Source organism: Contarinia nasturtii, unplaced genomic scaffold (genome assembly GCF_009176525.2).
Source record: "Contarinia nasturtii isolate CC-2019 unplaced genomic scaffold, AAFC_CNas_1.1 Cnas_scaffold_1500, whole genome shotgun sequence".
Lineage (NCBI taxonomy): Eukaryota > Metazoa > Arthropoda > Insecta > Diptera > Cecidomyiidae > Contarinia > Contarinia nasturtii.
This window is the reverse complement of record NW_022198836.1, coordinates 115,682-135,654: the sequence shown is the minus strand read 5'-3', so window position 1 is coordinate 135,654 and position 19,973 is coordinate 115,682. Positions and strand designations below refer to the sequence as shown.

The 19,973-nt window shown below is 36.7% G+C and overlaps 3 protein-coding genes and 1 long non-coding RNA gene across 5 annotated transcripts; 2 read left to right on the top strand and 2 right to left on the bottom strand.

The window, feature by feature from the left end:
* The first annotated feature begins 3,418 nt into the window (after nucleotides 1-3,418).
* Nucleotides 3,419-4,786, top strand: LOC116346428 (bifunctional peptidase and (3S)-lysyl hydroxylase Jmjd7). Its single transcript, XM_031776471.1, has 5 exons — nucleotides 3,419-3,551; nucleotides 3,608-3,761; nucleotides 3,828-4,321; nucleotides 4,402-4,563; nucleotides 4,632-4,786. The coding sequence occupies exons 1-5, from the start codon at nucleotides 3,488-3,490 to the stop codon at nucleotides 4,715-4,717; spliced, it is 960 nt and encodes a 319-aa protein (XP_031632331.1). The 5' UTR covers nucleotides 3,419-3,487; the 3' UTR covers nucleotides 4,718-4,786.
* A 30-nt stretch (nucleotides 4,787-4,816) lies between these two features.
* LOC116346425 (stomatin-like protein 2, mitochondrial) lies at nucleotides 4,817-15,866 on the top strand. Its single transcript, XM_031776464.1, has 6 exons — nucleotides 4,817-4,973; nucleotides 10,363-10,678; nucleotides 10,919-11,118; nucleotides 11,181-11,254; nucleotides 15,366-15,539; nucleotides 15,600-15,866. Exons 1-6 carry the CDS (start codon nucleotides 4,914-4,916, stop codon nucleotides 15,811-15,813), a joined length of 1,038 nt encoding a protein of 345 aa, XP_031632324.1. The 5' UTR covers nucleotides 4,817-4,913; the 3' UTR covers nucleotides 15,814-15,866.
* On the bottom strand, nucleotides 5,095-7,298 carry LOC116346442. Its single transcript, XR_004201587.1, has 3 exons — nucleotides 6,642-7,298; nucleotides 6,251-6,574; nucleotides 5,095-6,174 (listed from the first exon to the last, which is right to left on the bottom strand). It is a non-coding gene; the product is annotated as an uncharacterized LOC116346442 (long non-coding RNA).
* On the bottom strand, nucleotides 15,863-19,952 carry LOC116346415 (gamma-tubulin complex component 4 homolog). 2 transcript variants are annotated; one of them, XM_031776453.1, is made up of 8 exons: nucleotides 19,761-19,952; nucleotides 19,364-19,691; nucleotides 18,847-19,227; nucleotides 18,420-18,708; nucleotides 18,232-18,337; nucleotides 16,635-18,151; nucleotides 16,345-16,563; nucleotides 15,863-16,039 (listed from the first exon to the last, which is right to left on the bottom strand). In XM_031776453.1, exons 5-8 carry the CDS (start codon nucleotides 18,298-18,300, stop codon nucleotides 15,919-15,921), a joined length of 1,926 nt encoding a protein of 641 aa, XP_031632313.1. In that variant the 5' UTR covers nucleotides 18,301-18,337; nucleotides 18,420-18,708; nucleotides 18,847-19,227; nucleotides 19,364-19,691; nucleotides 19,761-19,952; the 3' UTR covers nucleotides 15,863-15,918. The 2 variants fall into 2 exon arrangements, with proteins under 2 accessions (XP_031632313.1, XP_031632312.1); XM_031776452.1 differs by having other exon boundaries at nucleotides 18,232-19,227.
* Nucleotides 19,953-19,973: the final 21 nt, after the last annotated feature.

Below are 19,973 nucleotides of genomic sequence, written 5' to 3'. Positions count from 1 at the left end.
ACAGCCAGATGGATATTTCTTAGTTTTTGGCCAATTTTGCCTACCCCACATTAAATTTTTAAGTTGCAATTGGCACCATTCGAGAGCTTACTTTAAGACCTTTCCAACGAATATGCATTTGTCATCAGTGACCGGTTCGCGCATATTTCCATGCTTGCCTAAATACGCTAGGTAGCATAGATATGCCAAGCATAGCCGCAAACGCAACCGACGCATCGCCGTTCACTCTATATGAACAATACACATGTTCGTTTATGCAGACAACCGTGCGCATACAATATAGCTCGAATCGAATGGCGACGGGTGCGTTGCGGCTTACGTCTCCGCTATGCTTAGCATAGCTATCAGGCATAGAAATATGCGCGAACCGGTCACTGTTTGTCATCGGTATTTCTACGTGCCACAGCGACCGTATGAAAAAATGGCCGTTTTTGGCCATATTCGCACTATCGAAGGCCATATCTTGAAAACAAGAATTTTCTGGGATATAAGTTATGCGGCGTTTTTTAACTTAGACATTTTGTTCCGTATGGATGTCGATCGGTGTCGATTGAAAACATTCAAGGCGTTTGAGGAAAACCGAAACTTTGCACACATGTTTTTGAGACCAAGTCTAACATATACCGGATGTGCTGCGATCAAAATTCGCATTTGTATGTATTCGGGACCACCCTATTTTACAGTGCGAACGACCACTCTATTTTCGGCGGACCAGGCATGAGTGGTGTTTTCCACCAGCCAAAACTATGACTCATTGTTGAAAATAACTTTGCTCCAAACGGTCGTCAAATTTTTCTTTGTCCAATCCATTAAGTTTTTTTCTGGTTTTCTGTCAAGAGTGATTCCTTTATTGTACCGCGATAACGAACACCGGCGACATCTAATCTTTTATTGACAGTGAAGTGCAAGACGTGGGGCAGTCATTCACATTTTTTCACGCTTATACTGCTGGAACCACTTGCTTACGAACTCTCTCGACTTATTAATGTGTTTTGCGACCTTTGCTTGAGACCATTATGGTCCATTTGGATGTAAATGCAGGAAAACTGCTTCAAAACGTTTACGAAAATATTCCAAATTCAAACAACTACCGATTTGACAACTGTAAAAACCAATGAGCTCTGTAGCTGAGAATGTTATCTGGCAAAACCAAAAATATTTGTAAGATATTTGATTATTTTTATTTGAAAATCGTCCGTTTTCTAAAAAAATTCACTGTAATTTACATCTTTTATATTCAAAGTCACGCTTAATGGACCTCACTGAGTCCAGTTATTGTGGTGTGATATTGGTACGACGCACACCTACACTTTGGTGACTGTTTCCAAAATTGATTTATTTCTTATTTATGATGTACTTCGAGTCGAGTATGTTGTGTATCTATGATAAATTTTTTTCGACACCCCCTCAGTACCCAAAAAATTTGGGTCGGTAAAGGGATAAAAAGTTCTAGTTCTTCCCTGGAGGGCATAACTCCCATACTATGGTAATATTTTTTTGGTCATTATTATAGTACTTTTCAATACCTTGTATACAAAAAGTCACCCTCTGCAAAAAGTCAAATTTCCGGATCAAAAAGTAATTTTTTGACTATTTTCTGGGCCAAGGGTAGGGTCTATTGCATGGGTATGTATGGAACATTTGGAGAGCAACTCAAGAAGAACAAAACTTGATCTTCGATTTTTTCAGAATTGTTGGTCAAAAAATAAAAAAAATGTGTGAAATTACTTAAGTTCAGCAAGAAGCTACATTTATGCATTCAAGATGCATGAAACTAATAATTTTAATAAATATTGTTCAAGAATATGGCAAAAAATGTCACATTTTCAATTCAATTTCTGGAAAATTGTACTTTTTTCGAAAAAAATCATAAAAATCGATTTTTCAAACTAATATTGCATATTTTACTATTATTTATGGGGCAAACCTCAAATTTAATATCGTAGGACTCAGAAGTATGTTTATTCTTTATATATGGTTAGAAAGTTGCCATTTTTCTTAAAAACCGCAATTTTTTCATAATTTTATCGATTGTGACCATGTTGGTTCACTTCGACTTAAATGCTTGTCTGACCCTTCAAATTGACTTTAATCGATATTTATAATGGCATACAATCCATTAGAATGCATTTAGAACGATTTAAAATCATTTTGTATTCGACTAGTTCCATCGATAAAATGCTTGAGAGTTGAAAAGTACCTTGAGTGCCTGGCCATTTTCGACCCTTGAATGTTGTCGAATCAGTGCGAAACCACTTCCATTCGATTCCTCGTTGAAAATTAGGTGGGAAATGTCGTATTTGCATTGTTGGTCGGATGGTCTATCCATGAAATATGGTACAGTTTCCGAACCAATCCAGACCCCTCCGCTGAAAATTGTAACAAATAGCACTTTTGTATGAACAAGGTTAACTCACATGGGAAACTTTGGAAAATCTGTAACTTCCAAAGTGTTTGTATGGTCCTGAGGTGTAACTGGCCTCACGTTTAATCGACTTATTTTTAGTATTGGTAAGGGTTTTCTCGAAAAAAGCGAAAAAAGTCCGAATTTTCCGGATTCTTCGATCTGGATAGTATTTACCCTTGAAAAATTCTTAAAAAGGACAATTCCGACGTAATTTTTGACAGGGAATCGATTTAACGCCATAAAAATACGATCCGATGGCGTCCAGACCTTAAAAACTAACGATTCAGAGGGTCATCAGAGGATCATACCATGGAATATGAAAATGTACCAGGCCGAACGGAGGTTCGTCCGGGGTCAAAGTCGTAGAACAAAATTTGTTTGTATTTGGGTCCTCTATCATAAACAGCATGTCCAAGGTACATTTCATGAAAATGGATCAAATGAACCACCCTAATAGCGATGAATGTTTCACTGTCCAAAATGATGAATTTTTCAGTGCAACATGCTATAACACTATATGAATTAAACACCAAATTTGTAACATTTGTAGGAGTCACGTTAAGTCTCCTATGTGCATTGGTTGAGATTTTTGTTTTTTTTTTATGTAGCGCAATAAACGTCTGCAAGTTGTGCAAAGACTTATGATACACGTGTTACACACAAAAATACATTTGAAACGGCCATTTGGTGGTATCATTAACAGGAGGAGGACGTTTATTAAAATCGCATTCGAAGCACATGCGGGAGAAGAAATAAATCAAAAACTCATTAAGATTCAATTCGAAATATACATCAATCAAAAATTTAATAGTTATAATTTATATACTAAAAAATTAACAGTTTATTTATATGTGGAATAAAATAATACATTTTTTGGAATAAATATATTTTATTTAATTGGATCTTTTAATGCAATATGTATGTCGATATTGTAATTTTACATGAACGATTCAAAATATCGCCTTCTTTCAATATCGGACGATTTTTGAATGTATTATTAAATACTGTCAACAAAGATGACAGGTCTAACTGTCAGAAAATACAAATAATACATTTCAAAATAGTTCATAATTGACTGACATGGATGCTTCTGAATGTTCTGTGTTATCGGAAGCATTTGATGTGCTTTCATCCCACGCCAAAGGTAATATCAATTGAAAGTCATTGTTTTGAAAGTTAAAACACATTTTTTATTTTCAGATTTGTATTTAGACAAAATTATATGCCAGCTTTTCTCACTGCCAAGCACAATTGAATTTACACGTGATTATGTAGCAAAAAACAGACCCGTAGTTATTCGTGGGGCTTGTTCAAAATGGGAAGCTTGCAATAAATGGAACTCAGACTATTTACGGTATGGAACATCATATTATTATTGTTATAACAAAATTGGTGAAATTTAGCTTGTTTATGATTGAAGAAACATAAGTGGCAACAAGTTCGTTTCTGTAGCGGCTACGCCGAATGGATTGGCCGATGGGATTGCAACAAAAATGCCGGAGAACAAGGAATATTTTGTATTACCTGAAGAAAGAAGGATGAAAATGTCCGAGTTTCTAGATAAATTGAGTGTGAGTGATGATGATCAAATTTTGTACATTCAAAAACAAAATTCAAATCTTTCTGAAGACTTCCCAGAGTTAATGTCTGATATTGATGTAAACACCCTTAAATTCGCGTATGAAGCATTCAATAAAAACCCCGATGCAATTAATTTTTGGATGGGTGATTCAAGGTCTATTACATCGTTACACAAAGATCCATACGAGAATATTTATTGTGTTATCTCCGGCTACAAAGATTTCATTTTAATTTCACCAACTGATTATCCTTTCATAAAACGTTCAAAATATCCGCTCGGAATTTATAAAACCGAAAATGGCAAAATCCAAATTGATCCTGTTACTACGGGTGGTATGTATTTTTTTTTCTTTTTACATTTCGAAAAATAACACATCAAAATATAACTAAATTATGTACACATGTACATAGAGAGAAGATAGAATGGTGCTCTATTGACCCGTTAAATCCAAATTTGGAAAAGTTCCCAGAATTTAAGAAAGCATCTCCAATCACTGTACGAGTCAACGAAGGTGATATTCTATATTTGCCAAGTTTATGGTATCACCATGTACAACAAAGTCATAAATGCATAGGTATTTTTGCATACATTTGCACATGTGTTCGAAATCGTAACGTTATTTTTCTCTTATCTCTATTACAGCGATTAATTTTTGGTTCGATATGGATTACGATTCACGCTATTGTTATTATAAATTTATAGAAAAACTGTGTGGAAATGGAGAATAAATATATTCAAAATGTATCATATCAAAAATGACAATAAAAAAAGTGTGGTTAGAATTATCAAGTTTCAAATGCGATGTTTTAAGAAAAAACATGTCAAGCAAACTGACATTTGAGAATTGTTCTGCCCATCACGTTGTACATATTCTTTCTTATTAAGGATTGATGTCAGTTTTTTCCAATATCTGATACAAAAACAATGTTGCGTTCAATATTAGCAAGATCTATTTCGACCACATATCGCAGGCGACAGCTCTCGGTAAGTTGTTGTAAAAAAATCAAAACAAAAAAACCATTCGAATTTCCAGTAAAAAGTGTATATCTATCCATTTATTCAAAAAACAATTGTCAACACAAATACATTCATTATTATAGTCCTGGTAGAATTTGGTCCCATGTTTGAGCGTCATTTCCGTCATTTTCAACGTTGCAAAAGAAAGAAAAAAACAAAATTCAGTTAGAAAGTTGACTATGAATCAACATCAATACACCATTCAATAAGTCCCTTCGTACTTCGGCAACAAAACGCAAGTCTAGCCATGCAACTAATCGTTATAATATTCATTTTAAACAATTTTTGGATTGAATGCTGCTGTTTGTCAGTTGCCATTGTTTGCATTTGGTGGTCCTCTCAACAAATCAGGCACTAGTACGCCAAACATCCGACAAAGTCCTGTGTAATTAGAAGCAAAAACATTAAACAATGAATAGATTCAATTGATTCATACCCTTGAGCATAATGCATCTTCATACTGAACATTCAATGGCCAATTTTTGTTGGTAACTTTAACCTTTGACATTAAACGCTCATTCCGAAGTATTTCGCCAACATCCTGATAATTGCCATTGCGAATTCGATGCTTAATTTTCTTCTGCCCTTTTTACAAACCTAAACGTTGCCACAATTTTATGTGGTAGACTAGTGACTGAGTCCGGTAGTCCAGCAATCGGTTTCGCTTTGCAACCCTAGCACACTTTAAATCGATGCGATTTCGCGTTCACTGGAAATTGTTCTTAACAATTCGCGCATGTTTTTGATGTTCCCTATTCATCTTCCATTTTCACCACTGAATGGCCAAGTTTCTTGACGCTCACCAAAAAATTTCCGCGATCCTGGACATCTTTTCTGTCTCTTCAAACCAAATGGCCGATTGGATGGCATCTCCGATGCACCAAATATAATCATTGACGGCATGTTATCATTGACTTCGTTCGACTTCATGTAATGATCAAAATCCAGTCGTGAATATTTACGCGGTGCATATGCTGACATTCCTTTTCGTAGCATTTTGATGCGATACTCAATTTACCATTGCCATGTTGAATTACGCGGTGATGGTGGACCGAATGGGTATGTCTTCAGATGATTCTTTTCTTCGATATCAGACCATTCAGCCAACTTTTTCCCTCCGTTTCTGCCTAGTTTCCCAGTAGAATAGCTTGGGTATTGTGATGTTTTACTTCAAAATTCAAATTAATAAAAAATAATGAGTTTCGACTCAAAAACATTTTAAATTAGATTTCAAAATATCCCACCTCAACAGATGTTTTCAGGATGCATTATTGCCAAACACGTTTTTTCATTGGGATCGATGCCAATAACGTATTTTTTGCCCACAAAATTGTCTGCCTTTGAATGCACATTTTCGTTTCATTTTCGCTCTGGTTTGGTGACGATCTTCATTATCGAGTACTTCATTCACCTTGCTTCATTCAGTGAGGCCAATGAGGCAACTTTCGTCATTTGAAGACTGCACTCAAACAATATTTGCGTCACAACTGCTGCATGCTCGGGTCGAAGTATTGTTTGCAAGCCACATTTTATTGCAATGAACATTTTTCTTCTCTTTTCATGGTATACTACCGAATCAATGAAATTTAATTAGAGATTTGTAATTATGTGAATTTATTGAAAAATGACATTTACAGTTAATATAAACATATTTTCGCTCAACCAATATCGATCAAAAATTGGTGGTTATCGTCATTTGCCATCAAACACTTGTCACTGGTGAATTTTCAAACAATTAGGATGAATAAATGAATGAAATGAAAATAAAACATATTTCTTAGGGGGTAGACTAGGGTGGCCCAAATCTCACTATCTGAACGGATTGTTGTTCCCCGACCGGTTTTGTTAATTTTGGTCCAAAACTAGGCATCATTACATTGTTTAAAGGTTGAAAAAACGACCCGACCCCGACCATATCAAAAGGTAAAATGGTTTTGGTGTATAAGAATGGGGAATTGGCCCCCCAAAAATAGGGAATTGGCTGTCAAAAATCGTGCGTTTGGTTGTCAAAAATGGGGAATTGGCTGTCAAAAATGGTGTGTTTGGTTGTCAAAAATGGTGCATTTGGTTGTCAAAAATGGTAAAATTTGGTTGTCAAAAATGGGGAAATTGGCTGACAAAAGTGGGGAATTGACCCCCCAAAAATGGGGAATCGGCTGTCAAAAATGCGTCGATAAAAAAAAACCGAAAAAAATGTGTAAACATTTCTTGAAATAATGAAAAATAATATTATTCGATGCAATTTGATACTAAAATAATTCAATTACATTATCTTTCATATGGTTTTTTGTCTTTCCTTCATTTCGTTGATTCATATTGTTCCCCCGCTAGGGCATACATCCGCACATGGGGGGTAAAAATTGCCTAGTTTCAGTTAGGTTTTTTGGACTGGAAATGCATCTTCAGAAAATGGTCATTCTTGGGGTAACTTTTAATGCTCTATAGATTGGCATCATTATTTTTTTCATCCTGACCCTGCCCTCCCCTCTAATCAGGGGGTTGTCATTTTTTTTCACTGAAAATTTGCCCCCACGCCGATTTGAGTGCTTTGGAGTGGAATGACCCACGGGAATCTGTCATACCCACTGTATTTTTGGATGCTCTATCGATTGGCACCATTGGTTTTGACCCCCTCCCGTACCCCTCCCCCCTAGGGGGGGGGTTCTGGTTTGAAACTTCAGACCCATTTTTAAGGTCTTTGGATTGGAAAAACACCCATTACCCTTCACCCATACTCGGGGTATTTTTCAGTGCTCTATCGATTGGCATCATTGGTTTTGACCCTCCGACCGACCCCTCCTCACTTCGTGGGGCTACCTATTTTTCTTACCCCAAAAATATATATAGAATCCGATTTAAGGGCTAAGGGGTGGAAAACTACCCCCCAAATACCCCCCTAATTTTAAGGTATTTTTGATTCTCAATCGATTGGCATCATTTATTTTGACCCCCTGACACCCCCTTACCTGCCTTTGGGGTCCTATACACTGACCCCGATTTAAGGTCAGTGGGGGTGAAATACCCCCTGGGTATGTTCCCACACCCAAGGTAGTTTTCAGTGCTCTATCGATTGGCATCATACGTTTTTTGACCCAAAGCCCCTTAACCCCTATATGCACCCGTCTATCTTTACCCAGACTGGTTTCAAATTCACTTTAAATTGACGCAGTTCATATTTTTTGTAATGGAAATGGCCAAAAATACGTAGTTATAAATAAAAAAATAAAAATCAAAAAAAAATTATTTTTTCTGATAGAAAATTATAAGTTACTCAATTTCCATTACAAAAAATCCTGAATCCGAATCAAGCCTTAAAATTGAAGTACCGCCGACGAAAAATCAAAATTTCATTGAATTTTTGCAAAAAATTTAATAAAAAGTGCGATTTTTTGTTTAATAATTATTTTTTGAGCAATTTTAATGCCAGATTCTGCTTCAGCATGCCAAAAAACCTTTAGAAAGTGTTTTTTACGATGCCCTCCGAGCAAATGTTCACCTATATACCCACAGCAATGAAATCCCTACTACCGTGCTAGATGGTGTCGACACGAGTGCACGGATTTTTAAATTTATTTGAACGACGCCATGTTACTATACTTGTCCATTACAACGTACATGTAACAGAAGAAACACACAGTCCATGTCCACGCTAGTTGACATAAACGATTTGAACCGTCAATGTGAACTAGATCAAGTATAGAACTTTACATAGGATGATATACGATGAATATGGATTACACAGTCTGTTTCAAGATACCGTCACCAATGTCGACACCATTTGACATCAAAATTTGGACCGTAAAAATATGTGTTATTGTTGTTGTCGTTTCATTGCTGTGTATATACCAATTTTCAGCACATTTGAATTAAAAAAAAATCACTCCAAAATGAGCCTTCAGAGCGGAACTATAAAGTCAATTCCTTTTCTAAAATGAGCCAACTTTACAAAACGAAGTATGAGGCTTGACTACACTCGGGCCCCTCTACAACGCCAGATATACCAACTCTCTCGCGTAAAACTACGTTACTACAGTGTGACCACAACTTTAACAATCAAATATCCACCTACCAATTGGTGTCGAGTTTTCAAAACAGACATGAATTAAAACTTCAGTGCATAGTTTATTATAAACAGCAGATGTTGCAGATGAAATACTCGTCTCGAAAAAAACTTTACCAATTTCTGAAAAGTGCACCCATTCATAAATGTAAATGATGATTTGTTTGAAGCTCAAATGTGTACTTTGAAAAATCGACATTGCCTTCACTGTAACTTTGTTGCAGTGTGTCCAATGTCCATAATATATAGAAATAGCACTAAATAGTGTTGATATCTATACTATATCGGTCCACTATATATGGAAGATATTGCCGCACGGCATCGTATCGCACGATCAAAGTGAGTGTAGGCGGCAAAAATCACAAGTTGCCGTGCGGCAGTAGAAAGAACTGTGTGTATGCGTCAACATGTTTGCCGTCCGCACTCACGTCGATCGTGAGTTACGGTGTCTTGCGGAAATATCTTCCATATATAGTGCACCGATATAGTATAGATATCGACACTATTTAGTGCTATTTCTATATGTTATGGACACACTGCTTTGTTGTTGCACCATTTCTTTGCTCTAGCATGTCCAATATGCATTTTGCTGCAACGCCAAAACCACTCACTTTCTTTTTTATGAAACTAAAAATTCATCTCATGACCACATTTTGGCGAAACTTTTCCGCACTGTGATCCACAACATGCATTTATTACGTATCTTTTACCGTAAATATGAATTCATGAGAAAACTGAATCTGATATAAGTTTTCCGATACCAATAATTTTTGATAGACTTTTCAATGCCTGTATGATATAGTAATCATGTGAATTTTTTCCATGGATGCCTATCAACCAAAGTCGCTCAAAATCTAATGGTTTCTATTCCTCGGCACCCCTAATCATCCTTTGAAGTCAGATTTTGAAATACTTTCCTTGTTTGAAAGTTATCGTGTTAACAAATTTTTGCACATACATTCGGACATCGAAAAAACGCTAGATTCGTGTTCCCTGGCCCCAAAAACACCCACAAAACACATTTTTGATGGGTGTTAATTTTTCAACTGATTCCAATACTTTACCTTACGCACTAGGTGTGTGCGGAAAAGTAATATCCATTGTATTTACATGGGGAATAACTGAACAAAAAAATTTAAAATCTAAAATCGCACCACAGATAACACATGACCAGACTTCTCATAACATACAAAATGGAAACAAAAAATCGCTCCAATTAATGTGTCCCTAAACTAAAGATGTGCCCATTTTTCAATGTTAGAATGTAATAAAAACATTACAAATTTATCCAAACAGCATCTTCCATTGGTTGAGCAGTTTCAATCAAGCCCAGAATACCAAACAGTAAGGCATAGAACATCAACACCCTTGAACACAATTATAATGTTCGTACCTCAACAAGAATCATGGATTGTCGAACGAATGGGAAAATTTAATCGTATACTGGACCCCGGCCTGAATTTTCTACTGCCACTTGTTGATCGTGTAAAATATGTACAAAGCTTAAAGGAAATTGCAATTGATGTACCGAAACAAAGCGCAATTACTGTCGATAATGTGACGCTTGGAATTGATGGAGTTTTATATTTACGAATCGTTGACCCATATCTAGGTAAAATTAATGAATAAATATATGAATCGTTGCGGAGAAGAAGTAGCTCTTATTTTTCTCTAAATAATACTGCAACATAAAGTTTTTTATGAATAGTTTATTTGTTGTAATACAACAAATAAACCGTGTGAAAAAAACTTCATGTTGCAGTATTATTTGGAGAAAAATAAGAGCTACTTTTTCTCCGCAACGATTCATATCAGAATGTACACATTGATATAACGAAATGTTACTTTCAAGCTTCTTACGGAGTCGAAGATCCAGAATTTGCAATTACACAGTTGGCACAAACGACGATGCGATCAGAACTAGGTAAAATGACCCTAGATAAAGTATTCCGCGAACGTGAATCTTTAAACGTCAGTATCGTGGACGCCATTAACAAAGCTAGTGAAGCATGGGGAATTACATGTCTTCGTTATGAAATAAGAGACATTAAAGTGAGTTAATTTTTTTTTTGTTTTAACGTTATTCTACTAACTAGTTACATTGATTTTTTAAGTTGCCGAACCGTGTACATGAAGCAATGCAAATGCAAGTAGAAGCCGAAAGGAAAAAACGCGCAGCAATATTGGAGTAAGTTATTATACCTTCTTTGTGGCACTACGACTACTGCGGTACTATTCGATCAACTGAGTTAAGCTGCATAAGCTGCATATACTGAGTTAAGCTGCATAAGCTGTGGTCAGTAGATGAACGGGTGACCGATTAGAACATCGTATGTAGTCGTAAAGTACTGTGTCAACCGTGTGTGTGTGTGTTTTTTTTTGTGGTTTTTTGCCCGGATGTGGAATCTTCCAAAGATACCAATGGTGAGATGACCGATTTGCATGCACGATTCGCTGACTGGGAAAGCGCCTACGTACTAAACAACACCCTGGCACACCCTTCTACCACTATCCCCGCGGACTTGCCGTTAGGTATTACATCGCGGGGCTGGTTAGCATTTTATCCTTGTCTCTCCGTTGTTTCTCTTCTTTGTTTTTCTTTGATGGAAAATGACGATCACCATCATTTTTTAGTCGATATGGTTGTGCGAAGATATTTTTATTTTAACTGAAAATATCATTTTTCAATAAATTCACATAATGACCAACCGAGCTCTTGCGGCACCATCTAGCGTTGAGCTATCGGAATGAAACTTTACAAACGTTATTTGCACACCATATGGAAAAGTATTCCGAGGTGAGAGCGAAAAAATTTCAACTTTTTTGTTTCTGGGGCTAGTCTAATATCCACTGGCATCATCCCGGATATGACTAATGCCACGTCGTCTGATATCGTCCTGGAGCCACTTATGGTTCTCAGTGCGCTGAGTCTGTATGTGGTTGCAAGATTTCTCCATATTGCTTTAGTCGTCAGTGCTGCTGCCCAAACCGGAGCGGAATAGAGCAGTATCGAGCTAACTACTCTTGAGAGTAGGATTCTCCTACCGTATTTGAGACCCCCGATGTTTGGCAGTATTCTAGAGAGCGCTGCTTGCGTTGATGCTGCCTTATTCTTTATGTACTCGACGTGGGACTTGAACTGGAGTCTGTTGTCGATCATGACCCTAGATATTTGATCGAGTCTTTCGAGCTAATTATTTGTTTGCCGACTTTTATTTTCATATACTACAGTGATTTACGACCCGTGATTAGGACCGCTTCCGTTTTTGCTCTGCCATCTCCAGGCCAGCAGTTTCCAGCCAACTCTTGACTTGCGAAATTGCTTCGTTCGCGACTGCTTCGATTTCTTCTATGTGTTTCGCTACGATGACAATGGCGATATCGTCAGCGAAACCAACGATTTTTACTCCTATTGGCACTGGCAATCTCAGAACACCGTCGTACATGATGTTCTACAGGAGTGGGCCTAATACAGAGCCCTGCGGCACTCCGGCTGAAAAAAGCGACTTCTTTATTTGTGACCAGTTTGCCGTATTAAAGGCGTTCTTTATGTCCAATGTCACGACTGCACAGTATTCTTTTGTTCCCCATCTCCACCTATCGCCCTCTATGGAGGCAGCTGCTGTATCTACGACTGATTTTATGGCGTCTACAGTAGATCGCCCTTTTCTAAAACCGAACTGCGCTTCGGAGAGAGCCCTCTTCTCCTCTGCAGTTGCAAGTAGGCGGTCGTATATTATCAGTTCCAAGATCTTTCCGGCGGTGTCCAGTAAACATATTGGACGATATGATGAGGGGGCACCAGGCGGCTCGTTTCCTTTTGGTAGCAAGACCAGGTGCTGCATCTTCCATTGTTCGTGAAATAGGCCTTCCTCGAGACACTGTTGCATTATTTCAATGAACAAGTTCAGCCTTTTTACTACAGCCGCTTTGAGCGCTTTGTTCGGGATGCCATCGGGTCCATGTGCGATTAAATTCCTGAACATTTTGATCCGTTCTTGTAGGTTTGGACTTCTTCTTGATCTTTGAACTATGCGTCGGGCGTGTAGGCATGCGGCCCTAAATTTTTTGATTTCGTCGTTCCACCAGTAGCAGGGCGGTCTTTGCCCGTCACATGCTGTGGGCACGAAATGCATCAGCTGCTTCAAACGGTTTTCTTCAGGGCCCGGACTCAGGTTAAATGAGTCCATTGTGTATTCGAATGTTTCTTTGTCGAAGAGTGTGTCTTTCAATTTTTGCCCCGTGAGTCTAGGGGCTTGCACTGAATTTTCGTTTTTAATTTCTATTATGACCGCCTGGTGGTGACTGTGCATGTACTCTTCGCTGACCCGCCACTTCGTTTTGTTTGCGAGTGAGTTGCTCACTAGTGTGATGTCAATGATGGAGCCAATCCCAGCCTTACGATATGTAAGTGCATCACCCCCTATTACTATATCTAGAGTAGCGAAGGTCTCTAGAATTATTTGGCCCCTGGTATTCGTACACCTGCTTCCCCATTCTGTTGCCCAAGCATTGAAGTCCCCACCGATGACAATGGAGTTTCTCTTTGTTGCGTCTCTTGCTATGTTATCTAGCATCGTCTGATATTCTTCCGGTGTCATACTTGGTCGTGCATAGCAGCTGTAAAAATTTATACCGCCCATGGGCACTTTAGCCCGTACGAAGTCCTCATGTTCCCCATCGATTTCCTGGAATGCGTGTTTGTCGCATGTCCATATGGCGGCTTTCCTTGCTTTGTCACATATCCATGTGTTTGATTCGGGGATTCTGTACGGCTCACTTATCAGCGCTACATCTGCCCCTTCGTCTTTTATTATTTTTGTCACTATATCTAGAGCTGTCTGACAGTGATTGAGATTTATTTGGACAATTTTCATGTTCTCTTGTTTAATGCTTTTTTTAAAACTGGGCATTTGCCACTGCCGGCTACGTGTTTTGCATAGTTTGCCGGGTCTTTTCTACAGAACATGCATGACAGTTCATTTTTGCAATTCTTTGCTATGTGCCCTTCGGTCCCGCATCTTCTGCAGAGCTTCGAGCAGTTCTCTTCGTTTTTGCATTGTTTGGCCAGATGTCCAAACTCAAGGCACTTGAAACATTTTGTAACTGCCGTCTTCTCCCGGATACGGTTGACAGTCCATCCTATCTTTATTTTGCTCACGTCTTGGAGCTTTTTTGCGTCTTCTGCGGGAAGGCTGAAGACCGCTGTCTGTGTACCCCATACGCTCGATGTTCCAGTCTCTGGGGTTTCTTGATGTGCGGCATCTTGACGTTGAATATGCTTGTCCAGCTCTAGTTGGGTAACACGCCGTTGGTAATTAACGTGGTGTGATTCCATGAACATATTCAAGTGGTGTGTATTGTCTCAATTATGTGTATTGTCTCAATTTGTGTTTGCGCTTACATGCACCGGATCTATCCGGCTCTAGCATACCACTTATTTGCTGTAAATTTATAGCTCCATTCGAGTCTACTTTTCAAATCACGGCTTGTTGATCGTGATACTTTTGCACCCGGATTATCTCCAATGATCTTTGTGATTTGACCAGCTTCAAATGCAGCTTTAATATCCAGCAGACATTTGTGTGTGGTCAAACTATATAGGTTTATATCTATCTTATGTTCTAATGGTTTCCCACTCATTCATTCGGCCAGACATACAAACTCTTTCTTTCTATCTCACATACATTTATTTCTCCATCATTATCATCATCATCGTCATTTGAAAATCTCATTGCACATATCTATTGAATTCATCAAGAAGAGTATGTTATTCAGCGCTTATGGCTGAGTAATGTCTGAATAAAAACATACTCTCCTCTCGATATTTTCAATAGATATTATAGAATTAATGGAATTATACTTGTCTTTTATTAAACAATTATTATGCTTGTTTTTATTCTTTACATAAGAATCATTCACATTATTAAAAAAAATTATTCAATTGAAATTAATATGAATTTAATAAACTGGTACTGATCATAAAAAAATCGGTAGCTATTCAATCGAACGCCTAGGAAATAGAACATTATTGCTTAAGATAGTAGAAAATATATACTATATCTTTACTAACTATAGATTCTATAGTATTATTTAGAGCAAGAGGGTAATTTGGAAACCTTTCTCGAGAAAAGTGGAAAGCTAAAAAAGTCGCAAATTGAAAAAAAAATTCTCGACAATAAATTCAGATTCTAGTGATGAAAGGTGTAGGATAGACGTGTCATTTATTTCAAAATATTTTTTTCCATTTTTTTAAATTATTTTTCACCATTTTCATTCTCTCCTCATTTATTGTTCAGGTCAGAAGGAGTACGTGAAGCTGAAATCAACGTGGCCGAGGGAAAAAAAAGAGCACGGATTCTGGTCTCAGAGGCGCAAATGATGGAACAAATCAACCGTGCAACTGGCGAAGCCAATGCTATGATTAAAGTTGCTGAAGCACGAGCTACTGGCTTAAATGTGATTTCAAAAGCGTAAGATGAATTTAATTCATGTTTATGTCAAATTATTACTGTAATAATCTATCTTTATAGGCTATCACAAAACCATGGAAATAATGCAGCGTCTTTAACTATTGCTGAGCAATATGTAAATGCATTCAATCAATTGGCTCGCACGAATAATACCATCATATTACCGTCTAATGTTGGTGAAGTTTCGTCTTTAGTAACACAGGCAATGTCCATTTATAAAACCATTACAAACGAGAACAAATCAACGAACATGGATGAGAAACCGTCACAATAATTGCTAGAATCCGAATTTCTAATATCAGAAATAAAAATGATTTCCAATATATAGTTTTCAATTTTTTTATTGTTAATTATTGAATATGTGTGTGATGTGGTTTTTTTAAACAGTGTGCGAGCTAAACCAATGATTAAAATCCAAACGAAGTAAAAGTTGAGAGAGTGGACCAGCTGTACGGTTGCTGCTCAACAAGCTTAGTAGTTCCTTTATATGATTTGAATACCTGTAATTAAAAAAAAAAAACCATTAATAACAATTAGTACGATCGATTTTTATGGTAAAACCAATAGTTTGTTAAAATCAGACAATCGTTGCGCTCACAAGTTGTGTTGTATACTAGACTGTGTTTTACACGTAGGGACTACTGTTTATAATATGCATACAACAGCTGTATCCCACGCGTATTTAACATGGCTATCAACAGTTTCTATTAACAGCCGCTGTTTCACGGAGCTGCTATCAGAGTTGGCTCTAGCTCCGGAGAGAGTCGAATGTAATGTCTGGTTAAAATAAAAATTTATTACTTACTGTTCGTCAAATATTTCTATAACTTGATGCGTCTCTGTGGACGTTTGATCACTTGTGTTTTCGTTAAACTTGCAAAATTTTCTGACTGTTTTGAAAATTTTATTCAAAATTCTCAGTACTGTATTTTGTGATTGACATGTGTCATTCGACGCATCATCAGTAATGGAATTCAGTAAAAACGACAAACTCATCACGTTCGCTTGAAAGATGTTGTGTGACCTATGAATTGTAAAAACGATATAAAATAAGTGCGAATCCGAACAATTTTCACTTTATAATGGAATAAATACCGTTGTATAAACTCAAAATCTTTGGAATTCTGCACTGCATTTATTAATATGCTGAACTGAGATTCGACGACATCTACCTGCAGGTAGTATTGCAAATTATCGATAAAAAATAACATTTTGTTTCGTAGTTGTGATTTCATTGAATTTCCTGCTATCTTGTTGTCTCTATGCAAACGCCAAACATCATGGAGTTCATTTTGTAGTTGTCGTATTTGCAACAAAAAACCAAACAACTCATTGTACTGTTCAATCACTCGAGAGGGTGAAAAAAACAAGTGCAATGGCCATTTTACGTTGAAGTTCAAACGAACTGATTTTAGGATTTTTTGTATGATATCATCATCGGAATCAATAAAGTATGCACAAGGTATATAGGAAACAGCTATTTGATCAGTGTCAATTGATGTTCGATTCAGAGCTTTTTGAAAAGCTTGGTTAACTTCCCGTGCCAAATTCTCTGTGACACCGTTACTGGTTTCAATATTTTTCAGTTGCATTAAAAATTCCAAGAAAAGTTCTCCGCGTCCGAGTAGATAATAGTCTTTGAATAATTTCAAGTGTTTGATCAAATCCGCTTGATTGAACGCAATTTCCGACAACCTTACAGTAACATACTGTTTAATTTCGTGTACAACATATTCATAAGAACCATTGTCAATGCTATTACAATTGTAAAGCTTCTGAATCTTATTAAAATATATATGTTCTCTTTTGTTCCAAAGTGACTCCATGGTTGCATATTCATCTTCGTCGTTCCAAATAGACATTTTCTTCTGTATTTTCCGTGGATCATCAACTAACATACGAACGGTTTGACCAATGAACAGCACATTTTCAGCCCATGACGCAGGGAACCAGCAGGGAACCATATCATATGCTATTTGAAATTGTAATTCGGATCTTGTGCTGGCTCTCTCTGAAAGTACCGTATTTGTTGTTATTGTAGTTACTGCTGTATTTTTACTTTCGCTGCCACTACTACAATGTATAATGAAGAATTCTGCATAAATATCAACAATTTGACCATAAATCAGCCATTGTGAAAGTTGGCGAAGAAACACTGCGTAGACCGAAAGTCTAATGGTTTTAAGTGAAGTTAAGCACTTTGGATCCGCATGGTGATTGTATTTATGTAAAAGGTTCAAAATAGCGCAACCGTGTAGTTTTTGTGTCTCAATTTCATTAATTAATTGTTCCAAAAAGTGAAAAAATGTCTGGTATTCTTTGATTTGTGTGAGAAAATAATTTATAGATAAATGTCCATTTTTGATATATTCTCTTTCAAGCTCAAGCATTTTATTACGAAATGGATCCAATGACGAGTCCACTGCAGTGGCAAATGATTCAAGGTAGATTCCATTACGTGCTTGAACTGCGCCATTCACAGATAATATTGCAACAGCTCTCGATGAATATTTTGTAATGAATTGTCTAATAACTTGATGTATTTTCGCACATTTTAAAATTTCCTTCAACATTTGAATTTCGCTCGGATGAAAATAATCATCATATACACGCTATTTTTGAGAGAGATATTGAAAAATTATATATATTACATTCTATTGAAAAATATTTATATTTTCTTTGCAATACTAACCAAATATGTTGTCATCGATGTATTGACTGGAGTTGGATCAAGAAGGCACAAAATTATATCGTGTATCATGGTTATTCACTTTTAAATTTCGTTCTCCTTATTTTGACTAGAAATAAATTTATTCCTATATTTGCTACTACTAAGGCTACTCCTTCTCTTTTATGTTAACTTGTCGAATATATATTTACCGGACTATTCAACGTTTGACTTTTATTGTAAATTATTTTTATTAACTTCAGATTAGTTGTCAATGTATAATGTGAAGTTGGTAATGATAGTATGACGGCTCGTTCACAAAGGCAGCTCATATATACAATATACATATATACAAGTAACAGTTGTTTACATCCAATTTGAGACTTTTCGCCATATCGCAAACTTTTTAGAAAAAGATGTGGTTTCCTATTTCGCGTATTCAACCATTCCGTTGTCATTGATAATTTTCGTCTTTTCTCTTGCTTTCATTTTTTGGACAAACTAAAATTCACAATATCGAAGTGAAATATTAGAAAATGCATTTCTCTGCTCTGTTGTAGTAATTGAATAAATTATTCAAGACACTAATCATATTTTATTTAATTTCTCTTTTTAAATCATAATTGAAATTTGCCTTACTTAATCAGTGGCACGAATTTAGTGAACATTCGATTGTATGATACGAGGCAAGGAGTATTTTAAACTATTGTGAAACTTAGAGCTCTAACTGTGACGTTTTGAAAATTTTCGTTTATTTTAAAATAAAATCAGAAATAAACACAAATTTCACAGTAAAACAAAAGGATGTATCGAATGAAAAAAAAGAATTATTATCAGTGTTATCACTGCCAACTGTGTTGTAAATGCATATTTGAAATGTAAACAAAATTTTGTTTCCCTTTTCTTGACATACACGGCAGCCAACATTCCGATGTCAAAATCAATAACGTTTCGTAATTTTTATTAATTTTGTGCTCAAAACGACTAGATGGGAAAGAAACACCTATGTATTTTTCATATCTGTAAATAAAAAAATGGTATGTTTCAATTTAAAGATCATAAAGATCTGTTTCAAATCGTAGCATTAATGTAAAGCATCGATTGTATTGACACTTCCCGAAGCAAAAAACTCTGTTCAAAATCAAATAATGCTTACCAAAAAACACCCGTTACTTCCTGCGAAGTCAACATCAACCAAATGGGGAGTCAACCTTTTGCTACGCTACTATGCCCACATGTTTGGGATAGCCTTTAAAACTAATATTACATTTGTTTTTTTTTTTGTTTTGTTTGCATTGTGCTGATTAGACAGCATGATCAGCTGGCTGCTGGTCGTATTCGAACATTTCTACATCACTATCCACGTTGGCGGCAGTAGAAGCGGCTGCTTCAACGACAGCAACGGCTGATTCGGCAGCCTCAGCAATCTTTTGATCGCCCCCCAAGTCGCCTCCGGTATCGGAAGTCTCAGCAATGTCCATGTCCTGAACAATCAAACAAATGAATCTTCTTAAGCAATCAATAAATCGCAATTGTGCGTTAATTAGCCTTACCTTTCAGCAGAATGTTCTTAACAGCCACGACGTCACGATGCCAAGTCACAGAGCATTCGAGGCTTAATTGCCCGTTTTTATAGTAACTTTTTACTTTTGACAATAAAGCATAGGTGATGACGAGGGTTCCTAGGTGTCGGATGACCCCCCCCTAAAATATTTTTAGGAACCCTGAACAATTTTGGAAATGAGGACCTTTTTTTTTTTTTTTTT

What these genes read in the sequence shown, in the direction of transcription:
- LOC116346415 (XM_031776452.1), bottom strand. Translation starts at nt 18,300, where the DNA reads ATGATACACGATATAATTTTGTGCCTTCTTGATCCAACTCCAGTCAAT. An exon ending in CATCGATGACAACATATTTG is followed by an intron (nt 18,152 to 18,231) that starts GTTAGTATTGCA and finishes TCTCAAAAATAG; the next exon opens with CGTGTATATGATGATTATTT. An exon ending in ATAGAAATATTTGACGAACA is followed by an intron (nt 16,040 to 16,344) that starts GTAAGTAATAAA and finishes TTTTAATTACAG; the next exon opens with GTATTCAAATCATATAAAGG.
- LOC116346425 (XM_031776464.1), top strand. Translation starts at nt 4,914, where the DNA reads ATGTTGCGTTCAATATTAGCAAGATCTATTTCGACCACATATCGCAGG. An exon ending in ATGAAATAAGAGACATTAAA is followed by an intron (nt 11,119 to 11,180) that starts GTGAGTTAATTT and finishes TGATTTTTTAAG; the next exon opens with TTGCCGAACCGTGTACATGA. An exon ending in AAACGCGCAGCAATATTGGA is followed by an intron (nt 11,255 to 15,365) that starts GTAAGTTATTAT and finishes TTTATTGTTCAG; the next exon opens with GTCAGAAGGAGTACGTGAAG.
- LOC116346428 (XM_031776471.1), top strand. Translation starts at nt 3,488, where the DNA reads ATGGATGCTTCTGAATGTTCTGTGTTATCGGAAGCATTTGATGTGCTT. An exon ending in GCTTTCATCCCACGCCAAAG is followed by an intron (nt 3,552 to 3,607) that starts GTAATATCAATT and finishes TTTTATTTTCAG; the next exon opens with ATTTGTATTTAGACAAAATT. An exon ending in TGGAACTCAGACTATTTACG is followed by an intron (nt 3,762 to 3,827) that starts GTATGGAACATC and finishes TTATGATTGAAG; the next exon opens with AAACATAAGTGGCAACAAGT.